Below are 12,040 nucleotides of genomic sequence, written 5' to 3'. Positions count from 1 at the left end.
GAAGTCAGGAAAGGAACTCAAATAGGGATGGCAAGAGCTGATGCAGAAGCCATGGAGGGGTGCTGCTAACTGGCTTGCTCAGCCTGTTTTTGTCGTTGTTGTTGTTGTTGTTGTTGTTTGTTTGTTTTTTATAGAACCCAGGACCTCTAGACTGAGGATGGCCCCAATAAATTGAGTACTCCCTAATCTCTAATTTTAAAAAATGCCTTAGAGGCCTGCCTGTGGATATATTTTCTTAATTGAGATTTCTGCTTCTCAATGATTTTAGCTTATGTCATAAAACTATCCAGCAAGGCTCTTTTCGTAAAGCCCTTGCTCCATAAGCATGGGGACTTGCTTGATCCTCAGCGCCCAGCTAAAAGCAAGGCACAGCAGTTTGTACATGTGATCCTAGAACTTGGGGGGTTGGGAGGCAGACATCCCTGTGCATGTTGGTCACACAGTCATGTGTGCTCTAGGTTCAGTGGCCTTGTCCCAAAAAATAAGGTAGGAAACAACTGAGGAAGACAGTCAGCATTGAACTCTGGCCTCTACATGCACCCATACGTACACATATTACACACACAAACTTTTATACACACAGAGAAATGAATTAAGTAGAATTCTATGTAGTTATTATTGAGCTCTGACTGTCACTCTCCGAGAAGTCTGATACCATAGTTTACATACTGGAAAATGCAGCCTCACCCCTTCCTTGTACCCTTTCCTAGAACTCTAACCTACAGACAGAACTTTCTGACATAAAATCAAAACACAGGTCTGGTAGAACTGAATAGCCGGGCAGGAGAGATGGCTCAGCAGTTAAGAACACTGACTGCTCTTTCAGAGGTCCTGAGTTCAATTCCCAGCAACCACATGGTAGCTCACAACTATCTGTAATGAAATCTGATGCCTTCGTCTGGTGTGGCTAAAGACAGCAACAGTGTACTTACATAAAATAAAAAAATCTTTTAAAAAGAAGAACTGAGGGCTGGTGAGATGGCTCAGCGATTAAGAGTGCCGACTGCTCTTCCAAAAGTCCGGAGTTCAAATCCCAGCAACCACATGGTGGCTCACAACCATCTGTAATGAAATCTGATGCCCTCTTCTGGAGTGTCTGAAGACAGCTACAGTGTACTTACATTAAATAAATAAATAAATAAATAAATAAATAAATAAATAAATAAAACATTAAAAAAAGAAGAAGAAGAAGAAGAACTGAATAATCATAGAGAAATCATTCTATAAGTAGAGCTGTGGAGATACTACCAGCAGAAAGCTCCAGCACATCACCCTTGAAGTCCACTAGCTAAAAGAGTATGATCTATACAAAGAAACTTTTAGGAGTATAGCTCAGGGCAGAGCACTTGTCTTTGTCTAGTATGCTAAGGCCCTAGATTTAAGTGCCAAATTGAAAAAAAATTTTTAATTATATGTATTCCAAATGTTGCCCTCCCCTTCCTCGTCCCCCCTCCTAGAGTTTTTCACCCCATCTCCCATCCCCCTTGCCTCTGAGAGGGTGTTCCCTCCCTACCTCAACCTCCCTTTCCAATCCCCCTTCTCTAGGGCTTCAAGCCTTCACAGGATAAGGTACATCTGCTGCTGCTGAAGCCAGACAAGGCAGTCTTCTGCTATCTATGTGCTGGGGGCCATGAACCAGCCCGTGTATGCTCTTTGGTTGGTGACTCAGTCTCTGGGAGCTCCCAGGGATCTGGGTTAGTTGATACTATTGGTCTTCCTATGGGCTTGTCATCCCCTTCAATTCCTTCAATTCTTCTCCTAACTCTTCCATAGGGATCACCGACCTCAGTTCAATTGTAGGCAGTCAGCTGCTGGTAGAGCCTCTCAGAAAACAGCCATGCTAGTGTCCTCTCTCCAAGCACAACATGGCATCAGTAATAGTGTCAGGGTTTAGTGCCTGCCCATGGGATGGATCCTAAGTTGGGCCAGTCACTGGATAGCCTTTTCTTCTGTCTCTGCTCCATTTTTGTTTCTGCATTTCTTTTAGACAGGAATAATTTGGGGTCAAAAAATTTGAAGGTAGGTTGGTGATGCCATCCCTCCACTGGGGGCCCTGTCTATCAACTGGAGGTCATCTCTTCAGATTCCATCTCCTTACTGTTGGACATTTTGGCTGAGGTCATCTCCATTGAGTCCTGGGAGCCTCTCACATCCCAGGTTTCTGGGACTTTACATACATTCAACACACACACCCGGACCCCACCCTCTACCCCCTGCAACTGCATATTTCTATTCATTCTTCTGGCCCTCTGGGCTTCTCCATTACCCCCCCCCCCAATACCTGATCCTGCTCCCCTTTCCCCTTCTCCCACCCAAATCACTTCCTCCCTCTGCCTTCCATGACTATGTTGTTCCCCCTTCACAGTGGGATTGAAGTGTCCTCACTTGGGCCTTCCTTCTTGGGCATTCTGTACTTTTTGTCTAATATCTGCTTATCAGTGAGTACATACCATGCATGTCCTCTTGGATCTGGGTTTCCTCACTCAACATGATATTTTCTCGTTCCATCCATTTGCTTGCAAAATTCATGATGTCCGTGTTTTTAGTAGCTGAATAGTAGTCCATTATGTTCATGAGCAACTACCAGAGAACTCCTACAGCTGATAAGCAACTTCAGCAAAGTGGCTGGCTATAAAATTACCTCAGACAAATCAGTAACCTTTATACAAATGATAAACAGGCTGAGAAAGAAATTAGGAAACAACACCCTTCACAATAGGCACAAATAATATACAATGAAACTCTAGCCAAGCAAATGAAACAAGAACTTCAAGTCCCTGAAGAAATCATAGAGACCTCAGAAGATGGAAAGATCTCCCATGCTTATGGATCAGTAGGATTAACAGTAAAAATGGCCATCTTACCAAAAGCAATCTACATATTCAATACAATCCCCATTAAAATTCCAACACAATTCATCACAAACATGGAAAGAGCAATTCTCAATTTTATATGGAAAAATAAAAAACCCAGGATACCAAAAACAATTCTCAACAATTAAAAAAGTTCTGGGAAAATCACCTTCCTTGACCTCAAGCTAAACTACAGAGCAATAGTGATAAAAACCACAAGACAGAGACAGGCAAGTAGATCAATGGAATAGAATTGAAGACCCAGAAATAAACCCACACACCTGTGGACACTTGATATTTGACAAAGAAGCCAAAACCATTGGGGGGGGGGTATCTTCAACAAATGGTGCTGGTCTAATTGGTGGTCTACATGTAGAAGAATGCAAATTGATCCTTTTTTTTATATCCTTGTACAAAGTCAAACCCAAGTGGATCGACCTCAACATAAAACCAGATACACTGAATCTAATACAAGATAGAGTGGCAAAGAGCCTTGGATGCATCAGCACAAGGGAAATTTTCCTGAACAGATCACCAATGGCTCAGACTCTAAGGTCAACAATTGATAAATGGGACCTCATGTGACTGAAAAACTTCTGTAAGGCAAAGAACACTGTCAGTAGGACAAAACACAACCTACAGATTGGGAAAAGATCTTTACTAATTCTACATCTAATAGAAGGATAATATCCAAAATATACAAAGAACTCAGAAAGTTAGACTTCTAAAAACAAAATAACCAAATTTAAAAATGGGGTACAGAGCCAAACAGAATTAGAGAATCCTCAAGGATTCTCTAATGGCTGAGAAGCACATAAAGAAATGTTTAACATCCTTAGTCATCAGGGAAATGAAAATCAACATGACCCTGACATTCCACCATACACTAATCAGATGGCTAAGATGAAAAACTAAAGTGACAGCTAGCACATGCTGCAAGGATGAGGAGAAAGAAGAATACTCCTTCATTGCTGATGGGATTGCAAACTGATACAACCACTCAATCTGGCAGTTTCTCAGAAAATTGGAAATAGTTCTACCTGAAGACCCAGCTATACCACTCCTGGGCATATACCCAAAAGACACTCCACCACACCCCAAGGACATATGCTCCACTATGTTCATAGCAGCTTTATTCACCATATCCAGAGGCTGGAAACAGCTCAGATATCCCTCAACTGAAGAATGGATACAGAAAAATAAACATTTTTAAAGCAAATATAACAACTAATAACTTATAACAAATCCATTAAGAACTATTAGAACTCTAAGTGATCAAGCAAGTTTGTAAAGTGTAGAGCCAGTCTATAAAATATCAGTTATATTGATCTGAACAGTCTGAAAGTCGTGAGTGTGTATGTGTGTGTGCACAAATGCTCATGTGTTCATGTTGGCTGTGTGTGTTCAGGTACATGAGCAGACTTGCCCTAAAGCCGGAAGTGGGTGTTGGATCACATGGATCTAGACTTACAGGTAATTGTGGGTAGAAAGAACTGAATGAACTCTGAGCCTCTGGAAGAACAGGAAGTTCTCTTAACTGTCAAGCCATCTTTCCAGCTCTGTTTATTACTTTTGAGACAAAGTCTTACTGTATAGTCTTGTAAGATAGCCCAGACTGGCCTTGTGTTCAGAGATCCCACCATTTTAGCCTCCTGAAGGTTAGAATTCTAGGTATAAGCTACTATGCCCAGCACTCAGATAAATCTTAAAAATGAATTAAGTAGAACTTTGTTACAACACTGTTTTTATGTTTGTTCTGTTAAATGTCTGAGAACTATATTGCAGAGACAGAAAATAAGTCAGTAATTGCTCAGATTCAAGGATTTGGGGAAGATGTAGAGCCGTTTCTAGTAGACTTGAGAACTGTTGGAAAATTTGACTGTGCTGCTGCTGATCATACAACTCTGAATATACTAAATCTTTAATTTTATGAGTGAATTTCTTGGTGTGGGAAGTTTATCTTTATAAAGCCATAATTTGTTTTGTTTTGTTTAAAAAAAAAACAACTAAATATGACTGGAGATAAAGCTTGGTGGCAGAGAACTTGCCTTGCAAAGCTCCAAAGTAATATGCAGCCAAAGAAATTAATTGAATTATATTTTCCAGTACTTAAGTGAATTCCTGCACTCTTTTGCTTTGTAATTTAAAATTCCTAGTTAATATGTATGTGTGTCAGGAGTTAATTTCTTCTCATTGCTGAGTGATATTTTTTGGTATGAATACGCTACAGTTTGTCTATCCATTGATGAACAATCGAGGAGTTTTAAGTTTGGGTATTAGAAATAAAGTTATGTAAGCACTCGTATACAGGCCTTCTTATGGGCATCTGTTTCATTTCTCAGAGTTTAAATGTCTGTGCATATTTTTTAGGAATTATATGGTAGGTGGATTTTTAACTTTTAAAGATGTGCAAGTTCCCTCTTGTGGTTTTAATTTGCATTTCTTTAAAAACTAAGCATCTTCTGTGCTTGCTGTCTCTTCTTCTTTGTTGAAATGTATTCACTTCTTTTGTTCTCCACCCTTGGTTTTTTCCCAGTGTTGAGGCTTCTGACCCATAGCTGTGTTCCTGGAGCTGCATTCCATTACTAGCTCCCAGTCTTTGTGGGCTATTTGGTGCTTAATTGCTTATTTACTCAATCTATAGTATTTTTAGGTTACTTGATAAGTTACAGATATAGGTCCATGATCAATATAGGCCATTTCACCCTATTTGTGGCTTATCTTCTTAATGATGTCTTCAAGTTTGAAATTTTGATAAAATACTTTATAATTCTGTCCTTTCCAGGCTGCACCCTTACTGTCATGACTACATGCAAGTCTCTTAAGTCCCAGTGCCATTATTTTTCTTGTAAATGTTCTATCAGGATGACTACATATTAGCTACAAAATGTTCTTGTTTCTATCTTAGGATTCTTTTTAAGATCTCCCCTTTAATCCATTTGCTAACCATCTATTAGAATTGTAAACATGATCTACTATTTTGAAGTTCATGCTGCTTTTTTAAATTCCACAGTTCATTTTGTTGTAGTTTTAAAATTCTAGATTTTGTAATGTAATGTATCTAGCTTTGACATGTCAGAGTGTTGTCAGCATTGCTCCTCCTTCCACTTGACTTACTAGGTGCAGCTCAGCAAGAAGTTCAGGAAATAGACTCTAGAAACTGGGACTTGAGGGTATGTTGCCTCAAAGCTTTGCTCACAGCGTAGTAGGGTCCATAGAAGGAACCATACTGTGCTCTGATTGCTAGCTTTATAAATGCTTGCTAATCTTAAGTATAGCGAAGGCTCTTCATTTCAGTGATTTTTCTGTGTTAACTTTCTTTTCAGTATTTCCGCATGTAACACCAAAAGGAATTAATGGCATAGACTTTAAAGGGGAAGCAATAACTTTTAAAGCAACTACGGCTGGAATCCTTGCTACACTTTCTCATTGTATTGAATTAATGGTAAAACGGGAAGAGAGCTGGCAAAAAAGACACGATAGGGTAAGACTTTTGCTTTCGTTTTTAAAATCATCATTTTAAGCTTCATGTGTTCATTGAACATTAAAACTAAGCTAATTTCAAAGGGGAAGGACCTCTGGCTAGATAGAAATATCAGGTGGTTCGCATTTGCCACTTGATCAGAATCTTCAACTCAGTATCGACCAGTGATTTATTCAGTTATTATACAACATGCCTTCTCGATTATATTCGATATAAAATTCTGCAAGTATTACAATTGTTTGGTATAGAAGTGACGTAACATTTGGCATTAGTGTCTTTTAGTGTATAAAATCTGAGTCTGTGTGTAAGTTATATGAGCTGACCTTTATAAAGTCTTAACAGTTACCTGTCACATCATGGCCATTAAGTTTTCTTTGGTCACTTTGATGTCACTTACACGCATTATATTGTTCAGATATTTGCCCTATTCTCCATTTTCCCACCTTTATTTAATCATCAGCATTGATAATAGTGTTGTAATATGAGTTTCTAGCTTTTAATGTGAACTATGGTTTACTGAATTTGCTTAGTAGGGAAACTCATATTTAAAATCCAACATTTGTAAAATAACCAAATACTAAAATTAATACATACCTTAGAAAATCTAATTCTAGCTCAACACCATCATTTTTCAGAAGGAATGAAGTCAAGGACTTGTCCAAAGGTGCTAAGCAACAAAGCTGGAGCAGATGGCTCTGTTATGGGTATGTCTGCTCTGGATGCCAGACTATTTACTCACCATTCCGAATCAAATCCCTCAGAAACTGCTTACAGGGTATGAAGGTCTTTCAGTTTGAGGAAGATACTAAGAAAACCAGCAACAGCTGCTGTTACACCGCCATGATGCATGATTTAAATAGCAATGTTTTTAAGACTGTTCTTGTGGTTTAGAAGAGAGCTCTTCAGAGTTCTCAAGCACAGGTGAGAGTAAGTCGTAGTAACCAGCAGTATGCAAACCTTACCTGAGACGTGCACTTCAAGACCCCCGGTGGATGTAAAGAAAGAGGAGCAAACGTTTTATGTACTCTTTTTTTTTTTCTTTAACAGATTCATACTTATGATGAAGTTTAATTTATAAATTAGGCACAATGAAAATTATGCAAGTCAGTATTGATAATTCACAAAAAGTTGTTTATCAGTAAATGTTTTCTCGATAATTCATAAGATCAGGGAGAAGGTGTGATGACACTGTGATTTCTTTGATACTGTTTTATTCCAGGATGTTCTCATGCCCTCTGTAAACGAGAAATAGAGAAATGATAAACAGGAAATACTCCCTCAAGAAGTTTGCACTCTGTGGAGCACATTAGATATGCGATCATAATAACAGCTATTGATAGAACTGTTGCCTTTTTAAAATGTCAACTCAAGCAAACCAAAATATTTAGAGGTGATCATTCTTTATGGTTATCTATGATAACAGTCCCATGTCCTGTAGAAATGTACTTAGCCAGGCATGCTCAGGAAGATTAAAATTCTAAGTTTAAATAATTTTAGCTAATAATCTTAATAAGAGAAAATTGTACTTATTGACTATAAGGTATCCATACCTTCAATTTGGATATACTTATAACTAGCTAGCTGTGTGTGTGTGTTAGACTTTGTTTGATTTACCCATTAAATTAAAATTAAATTAGTCCAAGTATGTGAACTTGAGTCCTTGAAGTGAGGCCGTGAGGGGTTTGTGTGTTGGCTAGGCTTTAGTATCCCATCAGAGTTGATCCAGGAAGCCATGTTGGAGCAGGAAGTTTCCATCTGGGCCAGCCTTAACATTTTACCTTGAATCTTTAGCACTGTTGGTTCTGTCTATAAAATGAAAGAGTCATTTTTAACCAGCAAGAAGAATGCTAAGAAGTCCTTTAAAATATTTAGTATTGACTAATAAGTTGAGTTCTTTTAATTCCTAACATTTAATAATTTCTTTTTCTCCCTCCACAGCAATAAATAACGGTGTTGGGCAGGGGGACGTTCAGTAATCTGTAGCTGACATTTCACTGGTGCTGACTTAATCACATTTTAATATTAGACACAAGCAATTACATTAACATTTCTTAACCATCCCAGTATTTAGCATGCACACAGATGATCTGAGCCGACATTCAGACAGTAGCTCCTATATTATGTATATCCTACAGGAGAGCACTTCCTAGGCAGAATAACATTTGTCTTTTTCACAGGAATAGTTATTTTTTGCTCAAATTATCCAGTTCCACAGAAAGTGACCCAACAGTCTTTTTATGGTAATTGGAATGCCCACTTCAATTGATAACACTCTCACTTTCTCTCCCTCCCTCCCTCTCCCCACCTGCCCACACCTGCCTAGGAAGTGGAAAAGAGGAGACGAGTGGAGGAAGCGTACAAGAATGTGATGGAAGAACTTAAGAAGAAACCCCGTTTCGGAGGGCCAGATTATGAAGTATGGACTTGGATTGGGGTCCCCATCTATCACAGAAGGAACCTTTAATAATTCTGTAGCCCTTAAATGGTCTTAAATAGATAGTTTGTTTCTCAGGGTTAACTTAATTGATGTATATAATGTAATTGATTAATTCTTCTTACCATCTACAGAGGCTTATATATGCTTTAAAGACCCAGGTGTTTTCAAATTTTCCTGAGCCAACCATAGTTATAGGATTACATGCCTATAATCCCAGCACTGAGAGGCTAACGGGCTCCTCCTTGGGGCGGTCACCATGAGTCATGAAACCAGAGTCTGCCTGTAAAGTCCTTTTTCCTTACCAATTTGCTATATGAATGCTTCCTTAGAATGAGTCTTTCTTTCCATAGACTTAGTAAATAATTATACTTAATGCTTTCCTCTAAATGTATCTAATGCATTCTGGATTTTTTTGTATATTGTTTAAGACAGTGTCTGTTGTAGCCCAGGTTGGCCTTGAACTCCTGATCCCCATGCCTCTTCCTCTGCCTCTTTTAGTTACAGAGATCCTCTGCCTCCAGGATTACAGCTGTATGCCATCATACCAGCACATTTCAATTTTTAAAACTTATGATAGACCTGTCTTGAAAAACCAAAAAAAAAAAATTATGATAGAATATAGGAATCTGTATTTTATTCCAGTGTCATTTTTGGACTGGTCTTTTAATACTTAAAGATTTATATCATTGTAATTTTTTATGTATAGGACCATTGACCACATACATACATGTGCTCCACATGCATGCCCAGTGCTCATGACTTCTTAAGAGACCATCAGATCCTCTGAGTTTGAGTTGGTTATGAGCTGCAATGTATGTTCTGAGAGAACTGAGCCTGGTTCCTCTGTAAGATCAAGTGCTTTTAGACACTGAGCCATCTCTTCAACCCCTATTTGTTGATTATTCTTACTCCACCTATTTAAAGTACCTCTTTTTTCTTGATGAAAATAATGGACACAGCGTTTAACATGCATTTTAACACCACAGGTGTTCCTTGGTGTGTGTTACAGAATTGGAAAACTGATGACGTGCAGTCTCAGAAGCTAGTAGCCGGAAGATCAGAGGTCAAGGCCAACTTGGGCTACATGAGACTCTGTCTCAAATAATTTTCTAAAAATATGTACATATAGCATATTTTTTTAAATTCCTGTGAATTTTAATTCAAAACTCTACAGTTCTTAGGAAAGGAGTAATTCATTGATGAATTGCTTACCTAGCTAGCATGTTCTAGATCCCAAGTTAAAGTCTCAGCATTACAAAAGCAAAACAGAATTAAGGAAATAGAAAGTTCTCAAGTAAATCATCTATCTTTTTACTTTCTTCATTTCCTTTGAAATTTTAAGCTATCTGTCCTCGTCAGTTTTGTGTGTGCAGGAGTACACAGGTGTGGTGGCTGGAGGTTGACATCAGTTGTCCTCTAACAAGCTCTACCTTATATTCTTTAGATCATGTTTCTCACCGAACCTAGTGCTCGCTATTTTGGCTAGATTGGCTGGCCAGCAAAACCCTGGCCTGCCCTATTCCCCTAATGACCAACCCTGGGATTGGCCTGCCTCTATTCCCCTAATGCTGGGGACACAGACATCTGCCTCTGAGCTGGGCTTTACATGGTGCTGTGGATGGGAACTCAGTTCCCAGGCATGCTTTATGCACTGACCTGTCTTTCCAGCTGGATCTGAACAGTTCAGTCATCGCTGCTATAGGCCTTTACCTTGAAATAGTATTAGCCAGTTCACAGTAAATGTACCTGTTAGGATGGCTTGAGCCTATAATTCTAGTATTTGGGAAGCTGAGACAAGAGGTTGCTGCCAAGTGTGAGGCCAGTGTGTGCAACAGAGTGAGTTTTAGGACAATGTAGAGTACAAATGAAACCCTGTTTCACAAAAACGAACAAGAAGTATAGTAGATGAGCTAGTTATAGTAGTCATGAGTTTTCAGAGTGTGTGTTACCACTGTGATAGTACTCTACCAGTCTGCTTCGTGGTCCACAAATATTTGCTCAACAAATGTAATACACATGGTCAGTTTTCACCTTTCTCCTCTCAGAGGTAATACCAAACTTGTCAGTGTTTTCTGTTTCTTAAATATGTGAAATGGTTGTGTTTTGTTCCCTGTTTATTGTCTAGGAAGGTCCAAACAGTCTGATTAATGAGGAAGAGTTCTTTGATGCTGTTGAAGCTGCTCTTGACAGACAAGATAAAATAGAGGAACAGGTACATCTACTCACATTCCAAAGACATGCGTTTAATGCCACAGGTGTTCCTTGGTGTGTGTTATAGTATTGGAAAACTGATTGTAATCAAAAATATTAACTATCATAAGTGTTGAAGATTCTTTGTCAATCAGATCCTTTATATTTTAATTTCTAAACACAAAGACTGATAATTATTTGAAAGAGATATATGCATGGTTAATATGGACTTAAATGGAAATATTCTGCTCAGTACTCTTGAGGCATTCAGCCTTAACCATTCTGATAGCCAAAGGGTCTTTCTTAAGTGTTTTCTCAAATACAATTGAGCTCACAGATGACAGAAGGGTTGTTTTTGCCCTAGCCCCACCCAGCCATTATTACCAGCTCACTTGTTGCTCACCAGCCTTCCCCTTGAGTCTCCCCTCAGCTCTACTTTGCTTACTCCATTGCAGTCTCATGGAGTCTCAGTGTGCACACCCGGCTCCTTTCATGGAAATTGACTCACAGACAGATTAATTTGATTCCTGGCTTCAGCTCCATTGCATGCAGTTGCCATAGTTACTGCCCGATGTGTTAAGGGATGAGTTTTACTTACTTGCCTCTCCTTAGGCTGCGCTATTGATGGTAGAAGTTGCCTCCTGAACAAGTGTAACTAGCCTGGCTGTGGAGTATAATGTGTTTCGTACTACAGATTGACGTGCGTTATGTCAGTTTGCTGGGCTGAGTAGCCAGGAGTAACCTGAGTAGTCCATAGCCTATCTGCTACTTAGGTTTATATCTTTAAGTCAATGATTTAAGAGTTCATGCCATGCTTATTTGTAAAGTTCATTGGTTAGTTGTCTTTTACACTGCATTAAGTTAAGAGTGGCAACTTTCAGTTCCCAATTAATCTGTGAGTTTGGAAGCCTAAAGTCATTCTTAGAAATACAGCCTGAAGTAGCATTCATTTGGGAACGATCGTGGACTTACTGTAGTCACTCTTTTTCTTACTTTGTTATCTCTGTTAGTATGGCCAAGACAGAGATGGTTTGAGAATGGTGAAATGGTCCTTAGGATCAAGCACTAAAGTACTTT

The 12,040-nt window shown here is 38.9% G+C and overlaps 1 protein-coding gene across 2 annotated transcripts in view; it reads left to right on the top strand.

The window, feature by feature from the left end:
• Positions 1-12,040, top strand: part of Cert1 (ceramide transporter 1) — a 105,012-nt gene that overhangs the window by 68,236 nt on the left and 24,736 nt on the right. For both annotated transcript variants that reach the window (XM_021180963.3, XM_021180965.3), the window contains exons 7-9: positions 6,179-6,336; positions 8,660-8,752; positions 10,899-10,985. In XM_021180963.3, the coding sequence (XP_021036622.1) occupies positions 6,179-6,336; positions 8,660-8,752; positions 10,899-10,985 (338 nt within the window). The remainder of the gene's footprint in view (positions 1-6,178; positions 6,337-8,659; positions 8,753-10,898; positions 10,986-12,040) is intronic.

Source organism: Mus caroli, unplaced genomic scaffold (genome assembly GCF_978045245.1).
Source record: "Mus caroli unplaced genomic scaffold, Mus_caroli_1 scaffold_15, whole genome shotgun sequence".
In the NCBI taxonomy this organism is placed as follows: Eukaryota; Metazoa; Chordata; class Mammalia; order Rodentia; family Muridae; genus Mus; species Mus caroli.
The sequence above is the reverse complement of the archived record's forward strand: the minus strand, read 5'-3'. Positions and strand labels throughout refer to the sequence as shown.